The sequence below is a fragment of the Oncorhynchus nerka genome, linkage group LG22 (assembly GCF_034236695.1).
Source record: "Oncorhynchus nerka isolate Pitt River linkage group LG22, Oner_Uvic_2.0, whole genome shotgun sequence".
Taxonomy (NCBI): Eukaryota; Metazoa; Chordata; class Actinopteri; order Salmoniformes; family Salmonidae; genus Oncorhynchus; species Oncorhynchus nerka.
In genome coordinates, this window is record NC_088417.1 from 32,677,304 (window position 1) to 32,694,077 (window position 16,774).

General features: G+C 45.2%; 1 protein-coding gene across 4 annotated transcripts in view; it reads right to left on the bottom strand.

Annotated features, from left to right (window-relative positions):
* Positions 1-16,774, bottom strand: part of LOC115105110 (rho GTPase-activating protein 12-like) — a 99,816-nt gene that overhangs the window by 19,979 nt on the left and 63,063 nt on the right. For 3 of the 4 annotated variants that reach the window (XM_029626742.2, XM_029626743.2, XM_029626744.2), the window contains exons 3-5: positions 5,463-5,735; positions 2,978-3,121; positions 2,611-2,691 (exon numbers count right to left, since the gene is read on the bottom strand). In XM_029626742.2, coding sequence (XP_029482602.1) covers positions 2,611-2,691; positions 2,978-3,121; positions 5,463-5,735 — 498 coding nt within the window. The remainder of the gene's footprint in view (positions 1-2,610; positions 2,692-2,977; positions 3,122-5,462; positions 5,736-16,774) is intronic. The other variant, XM_065007133.1, reaches the window with a different exon arrangement.

Genomic DNA, 16,774 nt, shown 5'->3' on the forward strand with positions numbered 1-16,774 from the left:
TATGTGTATGTGTGTGTGTGTGTGTGTGTGTCTGTATCCCTGTATCTGCCGGTTGGCCAGCCAAATGAAAGCTAATGCCTATTCTCTACCTCTCTGATCCCTGCTAAACCAACAAGATTACAGGAGAGTCACTAGCCACTAATAGTCCCTGTCAAGTACATTAGGCCACAACCTCCACGCCGTCAATGGACCACAGGTGACGGAGACCGAAGACGACTGTGGATCACCGGGGAGGAAATAGACTGAGGCAGTAGGAAGTGTGCTACCTGGTTGTAGTGTCAGAGCAGTACTTTCCATAAGCACCGGCCGCCGGCTAAAAAGCTGATAAGACTCATTGTGAGCCGGCTACTTTTTCCACTTCGTAAATTAACTAGGCTTCTCTTCATTTAAAAAGTTTCAATTCGCTAGTCAGGAAAGCCTTCGTGTAGCAGTCTCCCGCTAAAACGAACGACATGCATCTTCTAGTGATCTATTCATAGGACAGGTCCCTGACAGTCAACAAAGCGAGCGATGACAGAGACACTGCTGGTTTGCCAGTCTGCTGTCTGTCCTGCCTCTCGGTATCAGTGTTATTATTTTTGTGCGCTGTGGTTGGCTGCAGTCAAATGTATTTTTCACGGAGGAGGGAGTTGTAATGTACGTGGTAACGATGAGTTGAAATCCACTTAATTACTGTTTTGTGGCACATTCATTTATTTTATTATGCGTGTTTCATAGGCCTATAATGGGAAAGGGGGATACCTAGTCAGTTGTACAATTGAATGCATTCAACATTTAACCCAACCCCTTTGGACCAGAGAGGTGCGGAGGGCTTCCTTAATCGACATCCACGTCTTCGGCGCCCGGGGAACAGTGGGCTAACTGCCTTGCTCGGGGGCAGAACAACAGATTTTTACCTTGTCAGCTCCTACCCGCCATGCTACCTGCCGAGCCACAGAGCCAGGAGTATAGGCTATTTACCCTACTGTGCTTTGATTGACGACCGAACAGCAAGTGTTGACTAGTTTAAAAAAAGGTGTCGAACTGGCTGAAAAGTCGATCTCCTATATCCCTTTAATATTTACAAATCATACAACGTAGTTACACTGAGTGTACAAAACATTAGGAAAACGTTCCTAATATTGTGTTGCACACCCCCTTTTGCCCTCAGAACAGGCCCCGATTCATCGGGGCATGGACTCTACAAGGTGTCAAAAGCGTTCCACAGGGATGGTGGCCCATGTGGACGCCGATGCTTCCTACAGTTGTGTCAAGCTGGCTGGTTGTCCGTTGGGTGGTAGCCCATTCTTGATACACACAGGAAACTGTTGAGCATGAAAAGCCCAGCAGCGTTGCAGTTCTTGACACACTCAAACCGGTACACCTGGAACCTACTACCATACCCCGTTCAAAGGCACTTAGTTGTTTTGTCTGGCCCATTCACCCTCTGAATGACACACATACACAATCCATGTCTCAATTGTTTCAAGGCTTAACAATCCTTCTTTAACCAGTCTCTTCCCCCCCACCCCAAATGAAGTGGATTTAACAAGTAACATCAATAAGGGATCATAGCTTTCACCTGGTCAGTCTGTCATAGAAAGAGCAGGTGTTCCTAATGTTTTATACACTCAGTCTATATTCCCATGGTATCGCATCGGGGCAAGTAAGCCAAAGATCTAGTTTGTATTTTCCGAGGATTCGAGGCCCATTTCCAGACTTACCAGTGCTGCTAAAGTGACTCGTCAGTGTAGCCTAGTGTTGGGTAGTTTGTGAACAAACGGTTATTTTTTGAGAGGATCTTTTAGCAGAATGGAACCGAATTGGTGAGAACCATCCTCCCCCACTGAACATTTTGCATTTTAAAACCATTTTATATTGTTTCTCAACAGGGAATTCATGTTTACTTGACAGAACACAAACTTTTTTCATAGGCTTTTTCCACAATAAACTAAATAGATAGAGTAGACTAGATTTCGTTTTTTCCACAATAAATTCAATTGAAAGAGTGGACTAAACTAGTTTCTGACTACATTACTAATCTACCGCCTTCTCTCAAAGTCCCACCCACAGTGACTGATTGACAGGTTGGTTTTCTTACCCCAAGTGTCCACAGCAGCAACGCTAATCAAATGCATAATTTGAAGGACAAAAATAATACATTTCAGTAAAACTGAAAACGTGACTTTAATCTCAAGAGAATATGGGTTTAATGTTAAAAAAAGATGTTCTTACTTAGAAAATAGTTCTGATCATATAGACCTACATGATATCCAAAACAACAACACGCTGAATTTATACATTTTCAGTCATTTTAATTGTAAATCATGCCTTTCTACTCAATACCACAACACATTTTACCAATCTGGGAGGTAAAGTCATTAAAGTATTCAATAATCTAGCTGTGTATTTCGGGTGGAATCAAAATAGAGCTCATTCTGCAAAACAAATTTGCGGGGGGCATGCCCCCCGGACCCTCCCAACCAGGAACTCCCTTGCTGGCTACTTTTTCTATTTGGCTGCCTACTCCATGTACTTACGGAAAACACTGCATTGGAGGTAAAACCAGAACCAGCGCAGCACAACACAACACAACACAACGTAACACAATACATTGATATGTTTACTTACTTTGGGTAGCTCCCATTCTGACCTGGACCCATCAGCGCTGTAGTAGTACGGCCTTCCCTGCTCGTCCACGTGCTTTATCCACTACAAACACATATAATAAATCAGCACTGATGACAGTTTCATAAATACACTGCTTGTCAAGGATAACAGCATGGTAAAATGTTCAAAAATAAATGCAAACAAAAACAACTTCTCTCAACCAAAATTCCCAAAGCCAGTCCTGCCATGGGTACATGATCATAGACATGCATCATTTATTGATTTAGGACCCATCCCCTATGAACCCGGGACAATACCCTGAGCCCTGGGAGAAGTGACAGAGAAACAGAGAGAGTGAAACCAAAGGAGGAGAGGAGAGCCCCAGTACCTTCTCATGAGTATATTCACAGACATAGAGGGTGTGTCCGTGTTCGTCCAGTTCCTCCGACCAGCCTCTAGGGGGCGTGCCGTACTGACTGTCCGACTGACTGGAGTAGGTGCTGCTGTGACAGTTCTCCTCGGAAGACTCTGGCTGCATGGGGGCAGCAGGGAGGAGGAGGAGCAAAAGAAGGGTGAAAGGGAGAGAAAGAGACCATTGTGATTCGGGTAGAACCAAGTTTTTTTCCAGAGTCATATTTTTTAATTTTTTATTTAACTAGGCAAGTCAGTGAAGAACAAATTTGTATTTACAATGATGGCCTATACCAGCCAAACCCTGACCCGGATGACGCTGGGCCAATTGTGCGCCGCCCTATGGGATTCCCAATCGCGGCTGGCTGTGATACTGCCTGGAATCGAACCAGGGTCTGTAGTGATTCCTCTAGCACGGAGATACAGTGCCTTAGATTGTTGCACCACTAGGGAGATTGATAGATCAATAGATTTACAAAATATGTGTACGGGACCAATTGATTTGATTTAGTAGTGAATGAACAATGACATAGCTGTAGAGTACCCATAATAAGAAAAAAAAATGAAAAACGAAAACACCCAACAATGCATTCATGCATCCCACCACCATAAAGGCTTAAATCCCCAGGAAAATGAGACCTTGACCAACTATGTAAATCCATGTTAATTTACCAGCATTTAATTTGGCATGTTGCAAACGGAGTACTCAGTCTAATAGTTCCTGCCTGTTTGCAATACACTGAACCACCTCATAGGGGCAGTGTTGTACCACTAACTCTACATGAAATCTAAACTGAGGATACGCAGTTTATTTTACTACCTAGCCCTCATCAAAATAGCAACAGCTTGTTTCACTGATCACAGTTAACACAATATAACTTCTACAGTTGTTGGAAATCATCTATTCCTCTCCGTACATTCTCCCTCATGTTTCCCACGGTAGTAACATATGAAAGTGACATGCCGAGCAAACACAGACAGTATCCCAAATGGCACCCTATTCCATATTTAGTGCACTAATTTTAACCAGAGCCTTATAGACATTGGTCAAATGTATAGCACTAGATTGGGAATAGGGTGGCATTTGGGACGCACACCATAGGCGCTTCAGTCAGCTGTGGCATTACATCAGATGAATCATAAATATTTGGAGAGCATCTCTCTAACTGGTACTTAGTACTCCAGCGGCACTTAAATATAGTACGGCCTCGTCGGCCTGAAACCTACTTCAGTCCTGACCTGGTTTCATTTAACACAGAGTCACACTCGCTCCGTTTCAAAACCCAGGGAGAGCTGCAATAGGACGTGGACTACCACTGGCCAGACCAGTCACGAAACCGCTCCCTTAAGCCTCAACACCTGAACTCCTTCCACCTTCTGAAACCCAGGTGGCGTCACACATCTCTGCGTGTCTGGCAGACATCTCAGCTTGGATGACGGCCCAGCATCTCAAGCTCAACCTCGAACAAGACGGAGCTGCTCTTCCTCCCAGGGAAGGCCTGCCCGCTCAAAGACCTCTCCATTACGGTAGACAACTCCATGGTGTCCCCCCCTCCCAGAGCACAAAGAAGCTTGGCCTGAACCTGGACAACACCCTTTTGTTCTCTGACAACATCAAAGCAGTGACTCGATCCTGCAGGTTCATGCTCTACAACATCCGTAGAGTACGACCCTACATCACACAGGAAGCGGCACAGGTCCTAATCCAGGCACTTGTCATATCCCGTCTAGACTACTGCAACTCTCTGTTGGCTGGGGTCCCCGCTTGTCCACCCCTGCAACTTATCCAGAATGCCGCAGTTGACTGGTGTTCAACCTTCCCAAGTTCTCCCATGTCATCCCGCTCCTCCACACACTCCACTGGCATCCAGTCCAAGCTTGCATCCGCTTCCAATACCCTGGTGCTTACCTACGGAGCAGCAAGGGGAACTGCCCCTCACTCAATGAGCTCAAACCCTACACCAGCTCAAACCCTACACCAGCTCCCGCTCAGCCCAGTCTAAGCTCTTCTCTGTCCTGGAACACCAATGGCGAAACAAGCTTCCCCCTAGCGTCAGGACAGCAGAGTCCCTGCCAATCTTCCGAAAACATCTGAAACCCTTCAAGGAGTAACCCCCCCCCCCAAAAAAAAAACAATGCACTTGTCTTTTCCTACTGATAACTACTTTGCTAGGGGAAATGTCTGCTAAATGTCTAAAATATAATCATTAGGCCCCAAGGGCCACCTTTCAGAGCAGTTGTTGATACGTTAGGGGGACAGATAGATTAGGTAGACTGTAGATCAGCAGCAGGGGTCAACATGATTGGTTAAACTTCCTCCGTTGGATCCAAACCAAACTCTTTTCTCCCTCGCTTTACAGCTCAACTTAAGCTCTGACTGTATCGACAGTATGCTACAGCAATACAGCCAATGGAATGAGGGTCTGTTTCGATGGGGCACCCATGAGGGTGTGTTTACGTACCTCCATCTCTCCTGTGCCATGGGGGTCTCCCCGACTACTACTGGTACTGCAAGTCGCATCCCGTACGCGGGGCGGTTTCCACGTGCGCTCGCCGCAGGCTCTGTTATAGTAGAAGTGTCTGCCGGTGAGGTCCTTGTGGGTCTCCCAGTCCCCGAGGACATGCAGTGGGGAGCTTGAAGGAAGGGGGGGCAGGCTGGACTGGGAGATCTTCAGCTCCTGGAGGTTGGTGTAGACAGGGGACTCGGGCCGGCCCTGCCCCGCCGGAGACGTCGTCTGGAAGGAGGGAGAGATAAAGAGTTTTTCACAAGCGACTAACCTTTCCTCTCCAACAGAGTAGCGTGGCCAGCACGCACTGGCTGGAGACGTTCCGTTAATGGAGAACTATTGAGGTGCATTACAGAGCGGAGAAGTAGGGGAGAGGGTCGTTTTCGGACCACAGACCACAGTGATACAATCTCCACGGCAAAGCAGGAAGTAGAAAGAGGATGCATGGGCAGCTTTGGCAAATCAGAAACATGTGGTACGGACGGACATTGCAACACACTCTAGCCATCTGTTCCTAGCCCAGTGTCAAAACAATGCTGCATGGCATCCAATATCTATTCTACATACTTCCAACTGTAGCCAAGCTATTCATTGTTAGGCCAGTCAAATGCCTTATTTTGATGCAAAATCCATACACAAACACTGCGCATAAATAAAAACTACTGTGCATTACAACACAATTCAAGATTTAGCATTACTGGATATTGATTGGCCATAATTGGGTGTAAATACAATGCCCACATTAGGAGATGATAGGAACGATTTCAAGAATAAAAAGCAAAGGGTCATTGGCGTTATGAAGGAATACAGGGGTGTTTGAAAGAGGAAGTGTAGGCAGATGAGAGACAGCACTAGAAGGAGGGTTTCCTGTCTCTCATCAATTAAAGAGCGAAGCGTCTGCAGGGATATCCACCGTCAATCTCTAAACCAAAGTACTCACTGACAATGGAGAGGAGACAAATAACAAACCTCTCAGCCTGGAATTTAAAACGGAATATTACTCCGTTGAAACAATAGTTAAAAAGAGTGATATTCCGTTTGGATTCCAGGCTACAACAGCTCTAAATGCTACCTTCAGACTAAACATTGGACACACAAAAGAGGCTTTTGGCTGAGCTGTTGTTTATGATATTGTCAAGACAAGAAACGAAAGACGGCATGTTGCATAATAGTGGTGCCATATTGCTGGTGTGGTGTTGTTGAACCTGTATTTTGAGGAAATGTGCAAAATGCTAGTATATTTAAGGTTGGGGGGCGAAACTGAAAGTTGGCTCAGTCAACAGTTTTACATGCCACTCAGTCTGGCCTATACAACAACACAGACAGGATTTCCATGACTACTGAGAATCAAATGTATTACTGCAGAATAATATTTTGGGTTCGGAATAAGATAGCGAGGTTGAGGTACAGTAGTGGTAGCCAGACTGCCAAGGGTCAAACCAACATTGTGTAAAGTGGCCATAGTCATCACGTAGATAGACCTTCGATAGAAAAGCACCTGACTAGACCCCATGGGTCAAACACATACCGTCAGTATGTCAAATAGTTGATTTTGTGTGTACTTTACGATGGAACCAATAGAATAGTCCCAAAAGTGCAGGTGAGGAATGCAAGAGGAAATGCGACAGAGATTAGGGAGGGGAGTGAGTTTGAGTAAAAACACCGGACAGCACAGCCAGACAGACATTCCCTGGAATGGAAACAGATGGGGCTTCCTGCTTGGCCTGGAATAATAGGAATATAATCCAAAATAATTATTTAATATCCTGTAGAGCTGCGCTGGAACAGAGTGAAGTTTGCACCGGGAGAGGCCCCGTTGCTTGTCCATTCAGTGTTCTGACTGTAGCACTGGTAGCAGACGTCGGCAGCTGGGAGTAAAGACACAATGAAGAAGGTCCTTAACCGAAAAGTCTGTGTATGATTCTAGTGAAGTACAGTAGAAAATAAAAATAAAAGTTCTTTGCTATATCTTTTTGTGTGCTATATTTCCAGCTGCTGGGTGTCAGTCAAAAAGGACCAAACAAATAATAGCAAGGCTAATTCTACATTGAAACTCAGCTGTCAAAAGGCCAAACTTAGTAGGGGAACTGAGAATGAGAACTGAATGATATGAGTCTGTGGAAATCAACTGCCAAAAGTGATATGAAGTACCCTAAGGAAAGGTTAGGGGTTCCAAATGCAGCTTAGATAAACCCCATGGTGCCACCCCGTTTACCGGTCATTTCCTACTAGCACTGACTTTGCTGATAATGACTTTATTGAAGGAAATTGTACTGACTACGACCGAGATATGTGGTCGTCTCACCTCGGCATCTTAATATCATTGCGCTAACTGTGCGTCGCTCTGGATAAGAGCGCCTCTGCTAAACAACACATGTAAAAATGATTGGCAATAGAAACTGTAGTATTTTCCTGAGAAGGAAGATTTTAGTGAGGGAAGGAAGAGGCTTGAGCATACAGACAGCGTTTTGTCCATGGATGGAAGAAATCGATACCATTTTTGGAGAACGCTCACCAGGCATACATGTACCACATCATTGCGATTTCTAAAAAGGAGAGTATTGCTCTCCTCAACATTTTGAGAGCTCATATTATTAGGTCCACATCCGCAGGGAAGGACTCCAGAAAGGTACTTAACACACAAACACCCCTAAGACGTTGTTTTTTTTTTGCATTCTAATGACCCTTCTCTGCCTGTTCTGTTGAGAAGGAAAATAAGAGGTCTCTCTCTATCGCAAGCAAACTCAGAAATAGACCCGACTACTAGAGCGAAGGCCAAGAGAAACGAGGTGGCCTCATTTGCTAAATGGGATGGTCTGGAAGACGTCGGAGTTAATTAAAGTTCAGTCAAGTTTTTAGCTCTCGGAAGGTTTGCCAACACAGTGCTGAAATAGGCAATTTAAGCCACATGAAAGAAGATACTTTGTGAAGCAATAGACAATAGCCTAGGTATTATATTTTTTAGCACGCAAACATTTCCATCTTACACGTTGAAGTAAAAGCTGACATTATATATCAAGTATGACCTACTAGATCACAACGACGACAAACTAAAAGACCTTCGCAGACATTTCTGATTCAGTCCGTCACCTTATATCCTGGGCTCCGGAGAAACACCTCGTCATCCTCCTCCCCTGTCCGGCTGTAGCCTTTAAATGTACTGAAAGGGACCATGGCTGACGGCCGCAACCCCCCGAAATACACTGACCCCCTTGGTTACCCCTCTCTTCCTGTCCCTCTCTGTCTGTCAGTCTATCCCCGCTTGCTACCTCACTCGCTCTATCAGTCCATCCCGAAAGGTAGAGGTGTACTTGAGACACTGGCAGGGTCAGAAAGCCAGAGGAAATAGGATCTCTCTCTCTGCCAGACGGACACACATGATTGCTCGCGCACACACGACCACAAAAGGAAGTGGTGGTGAGAGTTCCCTTTCCTGACAGACAGCGAGTGTGTGTGTGTGTGTGTGTGTGTGTGTGTGTGCGTGCGTGCGTGCGTGGGCCGTTAAACTGGCTCTCTATGCCCTGATGTTGGGTCACAATGAGTCCAGAGAGGTCACAGTGTAGAGCGTTGACAGATGAACTAGTTGTTCGGCGGGGACTATAGACACTATATTTATCCTGCTCTCGACATTCACAACAGGGCGAGAGAAACAACATGTGCAGAGGGGAGATAAAGACCCTGATCACCATCCATTGAGCTGCTATTGCCCAGCCAGTCAGCCAGTCCCCCATAGCTCCTCTATGAAGTGTGTGTGTGGGGGGGGGAGAGAGAGAGAGAGAGAGAGAGAGAGAGAGAGAGAGAGAGAGAGAGAGAGAGAGAGAGAGAGAAAGATCAGATATTCACCTTTTCAGACAATGAATAGGTAGATTGAGAGACCTGATGCATCTGCAGAGTGCAGGCCTGGCGCATGGTAAGGTTGTGACCCCAAGTGATGGGATCAAGGCAACTGCAGTCATTGATGAACACCGCCGCATATCATTTAGAATCTCTAATCCTCTGTGAGGGAGACAATCCACTCATTTTCTTTTGAACCACATTGAAGGGAGTCAAATCAAATGAAATGCTATTTGTCACAGGCGCCGAATTCAACATGTGTAGACCTTACCGTGAAATGCTTACTTTACAAGCCCTTAACCAACAATGCAGCTCAAGAAATAGAGCTATGGAAATATTGACTAAATAAACTAAAGTAAAAAATACATTTAAAGGTTACACAATAAATTGACACAACAATAACAAGATTATATACAGGGTGTACCGAGTCAATGTGCCGGTCAAGGTAATTTGTACATGTAAGTAGGGGTAAAGTGACTATGGTGGACTGCTTGCCATGCGGTAACAGAGAGAACAGTGTATGACTTGGGTGACTGGAGTCTAACAATTTTCTGGGCCTTCCTCTGACACTGCCGAGTACAGTGGGCCAAAAAAAGTATTTAGTCAGCCACCAATTGTGCAAGTTCTCACACTTAAAAAGATGAGAGAGACCTGTAATTATCATCATAGGTACACTGCAACTATGACAGACAAAGTGAGAAAGAAAATCAAGAAAATCACATTGTAGGATTTTTTATTAATTTATTTGCAAATGATGGTGGAAAATAAGTATTTGGTCAATAACAAAAGTTTCTCAATACTTTGTTATATACCCTTTGTTGGCAATGACAGAGGTCAAACGTTTTCTGTAAGTCTTCACAAGGTTTTCACACACTATTGCTGGTATTTTGGCCCATTCCTCCATGCAGATCTCCTCTAGAGCAGTGATGTTTTGGGGCTGTTGCTGGGCAACACAGACTTTCAACTCCCTCCAAAGATTTTCTATGGGGTTGAGATCTGGAGACTGGCTAGGCCACTCCATTACCTTGAAATGCTTCTTACGAAGCCACTCCTTCGTAGCCCGGGCGGTGTGTTTGGGATCATTGTCATGCTGAAAGACCCAACCACGTTTCATCTTCAATGCCCTTGCTGATGGAAGGAGGTTTTCACTCAAAATCTCACGATACATGGCCCCATTCATTCTTTCCTTTACACGGATCAGTCGTCCTGGTTCCTTTGTAGAAAAACAGCCCCAAAGCATGATGTTTCCACCCCCATGCTTCACAGTAGGTATGGTGTTCTTTGGATGCAACTCAGCATTCTTTGTCCTCCAAACACGACGAGTTGAGTTTTTACCAAAAAGTCTGACCATATGACCTTCTCCCAATCTTCTTCTGGATCATCCAAATGCTCTCTAGCAAACTTCAGACGGGCCTGGACATGTACTGGCTTAAGCAGGGGGACACGTCTGGCACTGTAGGATTTGAGTCCCTGGCGGCGTAGTGTGTTACTGATGGCAGGCTTTGTTACTTTGGTCCCAGCTCTCTGCAGGTCATTCACTAGGTCCCCCGTGTGGTTCTGGGATTTTTGCTCACTGTTCTTGTGATCATTTTGACCCCACGGGGTGAGATCTTGCGTGGAGTTTCAGTCTTCCCAGGCTGGTGCAGCTCTACAATTTTGTTTCTGGTGTCCTTTGACAGCTCTTTGGTCTTGGCCATAGTGGAGTTTGGAGTGTGACTGTTTGAGGTTGTGGACAGGTGTCTTTTATGCTGATAACAAGTTCAAACAGGTGCCATTAATACAGGTAACGAGTGGAGGACAGAGGAGCCTCTTAAAGAAGAAGTTACAGGTCTGTGAGAGCCAGAAATCTTGTTTGTAGGTGACCTTATACTTATTTTCCACCATAATTTGCAAATAAATTCATTAAAAATCCTACAATGTGATTATCTGGATTTTTTTTCTCATTTTGTCTGTCATAGTTGAAGTGTACTTATGATGAAAATTACAGGCCTCTCATCTTTTTAAGTGGGAGAACTTGCACAATTGGTAGCTGACTAAATACTGTTTTGCCCCACTGTATATAGGTCCTGGATGGCAGGAAGCTTTGCCCCAGTGATGTATTGGGTCATACGCACTACACTCTGTAACCCAGGTCTCACTGTTCTGTCTGTACATATTCAGAGTTCGCTTCTCTCACAGCTTGTCGCAGACTCGGATTCCTCCAAGCTAGATGAATATGATATTAAAAGAGATGTGACAGACAGAATGAGTGGGTAATCTGTATAAGGGGTCCTTGGCTGCTAGAGGGACCGAGGATGTGGACCTCTATCTCTCATGACTGGGACAAAGTTGACTGAGAGTTCTGCTGTTTATGCAGAGTGATCTTGGCTTGTCTCTCCGTCTGCCAGCCCAGACCCTGATAAATTAGTTCTTCTCCAGTCAGGGTGAGTAACAGTACTGGCCCAGAAAGGCAGATTAGAATGCATTATGCAGCCCTGTAACTGTAGCATACGGCAGTTCCGTTCCAAATGGCACCCTATTCCCGACATAGTGCACTACTTTTGACCAGGGCTCTGTCGGGAATAGGGTGCCCTTTTGGGATGCAAGCTGTGGCAAGGGTGCATCTGGGAGGAGAGATGGGATGATTAATTCATTCTGAGGTCGGAGGTTAATTGAGAATTTGGTAGAAGTTGAACAGAGTAAATCCCTATGTTGCAATATGGCAGCCTATATGGAGATAGGGGCAATATCGGCCTAATAAAGACCACTGTGGTTTTCAATGAGGTACAGTGTGATGTCAGTCTACATTTCCTTTCACTCTTCCTCCCTCTCATCTCCATCCATGTATCTTTTTCTCATCTCCATTGTAGTCATTTAGCAGTTCTTATCCAGAGGGCCCTACAGTTAGGTGTCTCGCTCCATCTCTCTCCCCAGCCTTTACAGCAGAAACACTGTACTATGTGCTGTTCCAATCACGTTGCATAGTAGTAGCCTATGTAATCTGTCAAATAAATCAAGTCATCAATCTCACTGACATGCTGTGCTGGTTAAAGTAAGGACAGAGACCAGTGAGAGACCCTCTTGCAGTTTCCCACTGTGACCACTTGGTGTCTCCCTCATGCTACAGAGGAGCCCAGGGTAGGTTATGGGGAGGGGGCTATCTGTCAATCAGAGCTAGGACCAGAGGAAGGCAGCTTGGGGGGGAGGGGTCTATCACTGTCTGAACACATGGCAACCCACTCCAGCACATTCTTTCCTCTCTGTTGCACATCATCCACCCATACCTCAACATAACGCTCCTGTCACCCCCATTTATGTCTACTCACAGAGCCAAAAGTGGACTGGCCACATGAGGGAAGACACGCACGCACAGATGAACAAGAAGTGAGTCCATTCCATTACCCAGACACTTTTTCTCAGGGATGGAGTGGATCATATAATGTCACTGGTGCAAAATGGGGGTGTGGCGTCACTCATATTGGACTTCGGTGGGTATTGTGGTCAGTCCCACAGGGACAGCTAATGTAAAACGGGGATAGATCAGTATGTTGCCGTACGTCTTTCTGACGCAAGTTACATGAGACACACTAGGTGATTCAAATAGAGTCAAGCAGGTTAATTAAAGTCACTGAAGTGGAGGAGGCGACAGAGTGGAGAGGGGGGACTGAGGGGAGAGGGGGGACTCAGTGGGGACAGAGGAGAGGGCTGCTGATTTGCTTCTCGCTCGGTGGCCATGACAATACAGACACACACACAAGCAAGCAAGCACAACACACTCGTCGAATGCATACGCGCACACACCTCTAGTATTAAATCACAAGCATGAGTAGAGTAGTAGCGATGGATGATGTACAGGGTCCCTCCCTCCCAGTCTCACTCCACACCTCCTTTACATTGATCCAATCTTCTCTCTGCTGATTGCACATCCATCCACTCCCTCTCTCCAAATCTCAGCTTGCTCATTCATTCTTCCTCCTCTCCATCATCTTTCCCCCATTCATTCCCTCCTTCAAATGCTCAGCCAACGCCCCTCTGCTCATTTTCCCATGCTAGTGGACACACACACAGGACTGTACAGAGGTCTGGAGGGAGGTATGGTGCCATATGACCAGATTAACCTACATTTCCACCTCACTGGGTATCAATCAGACCACTTCGCTCATTTCCCCCATCATCACATCTGTGACATTTCACATAACACCCCCACCCACCTCCTCTTTAGCCCTATCAATTGCTCGTTCTCTCCCTCTCTCTGAATCTCACACACACACCCCAACCCCCCCTTTTCCCCATATCGACAGCTTAAGCCCACGACTCCCTCCCCCTCATTTCTGTATGTACTTCAGTCATCTCACCTATAGGAGGTGTGAGATAGAAAACTGACTACAGTATATAATACACCATGGATCATCAACTAGACACGCAGCAATGGTTAGGAGGCCGGAGCATAATTACAAATCATTTGTGAACTGCAAATTGACCGCAAGAAGCCCAAACAGATTTAATATTTGACTAAAACATAATCAATTCAAACCTTGATTACATTTGTCTGGATTCACATATATCTCTATTATGTGTGGGAATACTTGGGAACAGATTTCAAACCAAAGCTAAATCCTGGGGGGGACAAATGATATTTAATGTGGGCCGCCTGTCAGTTGGGGAACCCTGTAATAAACCATGCAACTTGTCCAGCTTGGGAAGTATAAAACATGGAAAGTATTTTAAAAAAAGGTCACCATGTTAAATGGTATTAATTAATCAGTGACACAGAGAGACAGCGGGCTAGAGAGAGCGAGCGTCAGCGTGAGAGAGCGATAGAGATAGCGGGCTAGAGCGAAGAGTGCGAGAAACCGAGAGGGAGAGAGAGCGAGAATATTTGACCTAATGTAACAAGGTTGGTGGGATTTTAAAAGGGAAAGTTCTGAGGAACCCATCTGAGGATGAAAGTGCGTCTGTGTTTTTCCATGTTGGGACATTCATTTCTTTCCATTTCACAGATCATAGAGTCTAGCTAGTCTCACATCCTGACAGAGAAGCAGCCAATTAACCTTTCAAACCTGAGCTGATAGTGATTACATTTCCTGTGAGGACTGTCTGTCTGCAGAAATACTAACTACACAAACGTCTCCCCCAACCCCTCTCATAACTGCCGCTAGTAGAGAAGAAGGTTCCTTCCCAAATGGTTCCCTACTCCCTGTATACCCAGAGCCTGGTGAAAAGTAGTGTACTATATTGGGAATAGGGTGCTCCATACAATGCATCTGTACACAATGTCTGTCGGCAAGAGTCTATTTTTAGAGAGACTGCCAAGATAACCATTCTGACCAGTCTGGAACACAACCAGACAATGTGGCACAGTCAATTCATTTCAGCCTTGGCTGTTTGATGTTTGAAATGAAAGCATGTAAGCCGTGGCTGTCTGAACTGGACAACGTTATGGTAATAATTCCAACAACTGAATTCAACGAGCTGTCGTTCAAAAGAGCAGCGCTCTCTCATCACACTGGTCACATCCCAAATGGCACCCTATAACCTACATAGGTATATTCACTAAGGGCCCAGGTCTAATGTAGTGCACAACATAGGGAATAGTAGGGTGCTCTCTGTCGTTGTGTTGCTTTAAGAGACCCCTGAGTAATGCTTTCAACACGAGATGAGGAACAATGATTCATTTAACCATTGGATCAAACCACACTCTGTCTGATCATTGGACTTTTCACTTCACTTCTCAAAAGCCACGTAGTGAAACATTAATGAAGGATGGTTTGAGGGATGGAGAGAACCAACGTCTGGTGTGGAAGGGGGAGAGGACGAGGGAGGTATGGAGGAACGCCTGGAGCGAAATTCCCCCATTCTGTCCGAGCTCATATGTGCTTGTGTGCATTGGGAACAGTGGTGCCTTCCAAAAACCAAACCAGTCCTTGTTACTAGGCTGCTAACGAGATCCTTGTTGTGTGTGTGTGTGCGTGTGTGTGTGTGCGTGTGTGCTCCAGTAGTGCACAGGCTTAACTAGAGAAAGAAGATCAGACTGCATTGCATTCATATCTGGGACAACACATCCATGCTACTTTATACACAGAAATAGCTTACTAAATGGATCAGTTTATATTTGGTTTGGATTTTAGAATCGGAGTGTGAACTGTTGAAAGCAAACACCGGATGGATGAGCAGAGAGAGAAATTAAAATCTCTTTCAAAATGACAAAACAAAAGAGAGGCATGTTTGGAGTCTAGAGGAATGTGTGTGTGTTTCTTTTGTTCTACTATACCTGTGGAGGATCTGAAGTCGTCACAAGAATAGTACAACAAGGAGAATTTGGACAAGCGAGGACATTTTTGCCAGTCCTTATAAGGAAGAAGGCCATCTTCCAGACAGATGTCTGCCTTCCAGACAGATGCTGCCTGGGTCCTTCAGCGATGATACCCTATTCTCTATATAGTGCACTAGTGTTGCACGGTATACCAGTACCACAGTAATATCATAGTGCCAGAACATCATGAAACTTATTACACCAACATTTTAGAACAAGTAGTACCCTTTGATATGATACTACGTCCGTAATTTAAAATAAAGATATATCATTTAGCCGTGGTGGCGAGCGGGGATGCAGCCCCAGACCCCAGACTTCTGTTACATTTCTTACATTGGAGCAGCGCGCAAAAGGAGCAATGTTAATACATTGCATCGTTTCATCGTCCGTTATAACCAAGAGTACAGACCAGTCTGAGTAGACTTTGCAAGTTCACTGTCATGCAGCCCGCCTCTGAGTGTCAGAGAGGGAAAATGGAGCGTCGCTTGGTGACAGAGCATGCTTGCAGATTTACAGCAAAGAAAAATGGCTCGTCTCGAGCCTAAAAAAGTATGACCCATATTACCAGAGATGCCTTATTTTCTTTCTATCGGGATTTGCGAACATTTGATATAAAATTGTACAAAACCATGTCGCCGTTTGAAACGGATCCCGGTAGCTAATTATTGGTTTGATAACAAAACAACGTTGTTCAGTCATGTTACCTAGCTAGCTAACAACCTGGTAACTTGACAGTCGGTTTAAGCTAATTTGATTGGCACAGGAAGAAAGGAAAAGGGTCTGCTACTCATGAGATGTGCTTTAAAAAGGTAGGATTCATATAGGCCTAAAGTAAGCCTAAACTATATTTAAAAATAAATTCTGTTTGTTGCCTAATGTTTAAAAAAATTGGGAGCAGTGTGTGTACGTGTGTTTGTGGTAGAGAGAGTGGTGTGTGTGTGTGTGTATGAGAGTGAGGGGAACAGACTGACTGTGTGAGGAAGGGAGAGTGTTAACTGAAGAGAAAAGAAGGTTTCACGCAGTGTTGTCCCCTCACTGACACAATGATCATTAGGCATCTATATCACAGGAGGTTGGTGGCACCTTCATTTGGGAGGACGGGCTCGTGGTAATGGCTGTTGCGGAATGCGTAGAATGGTAT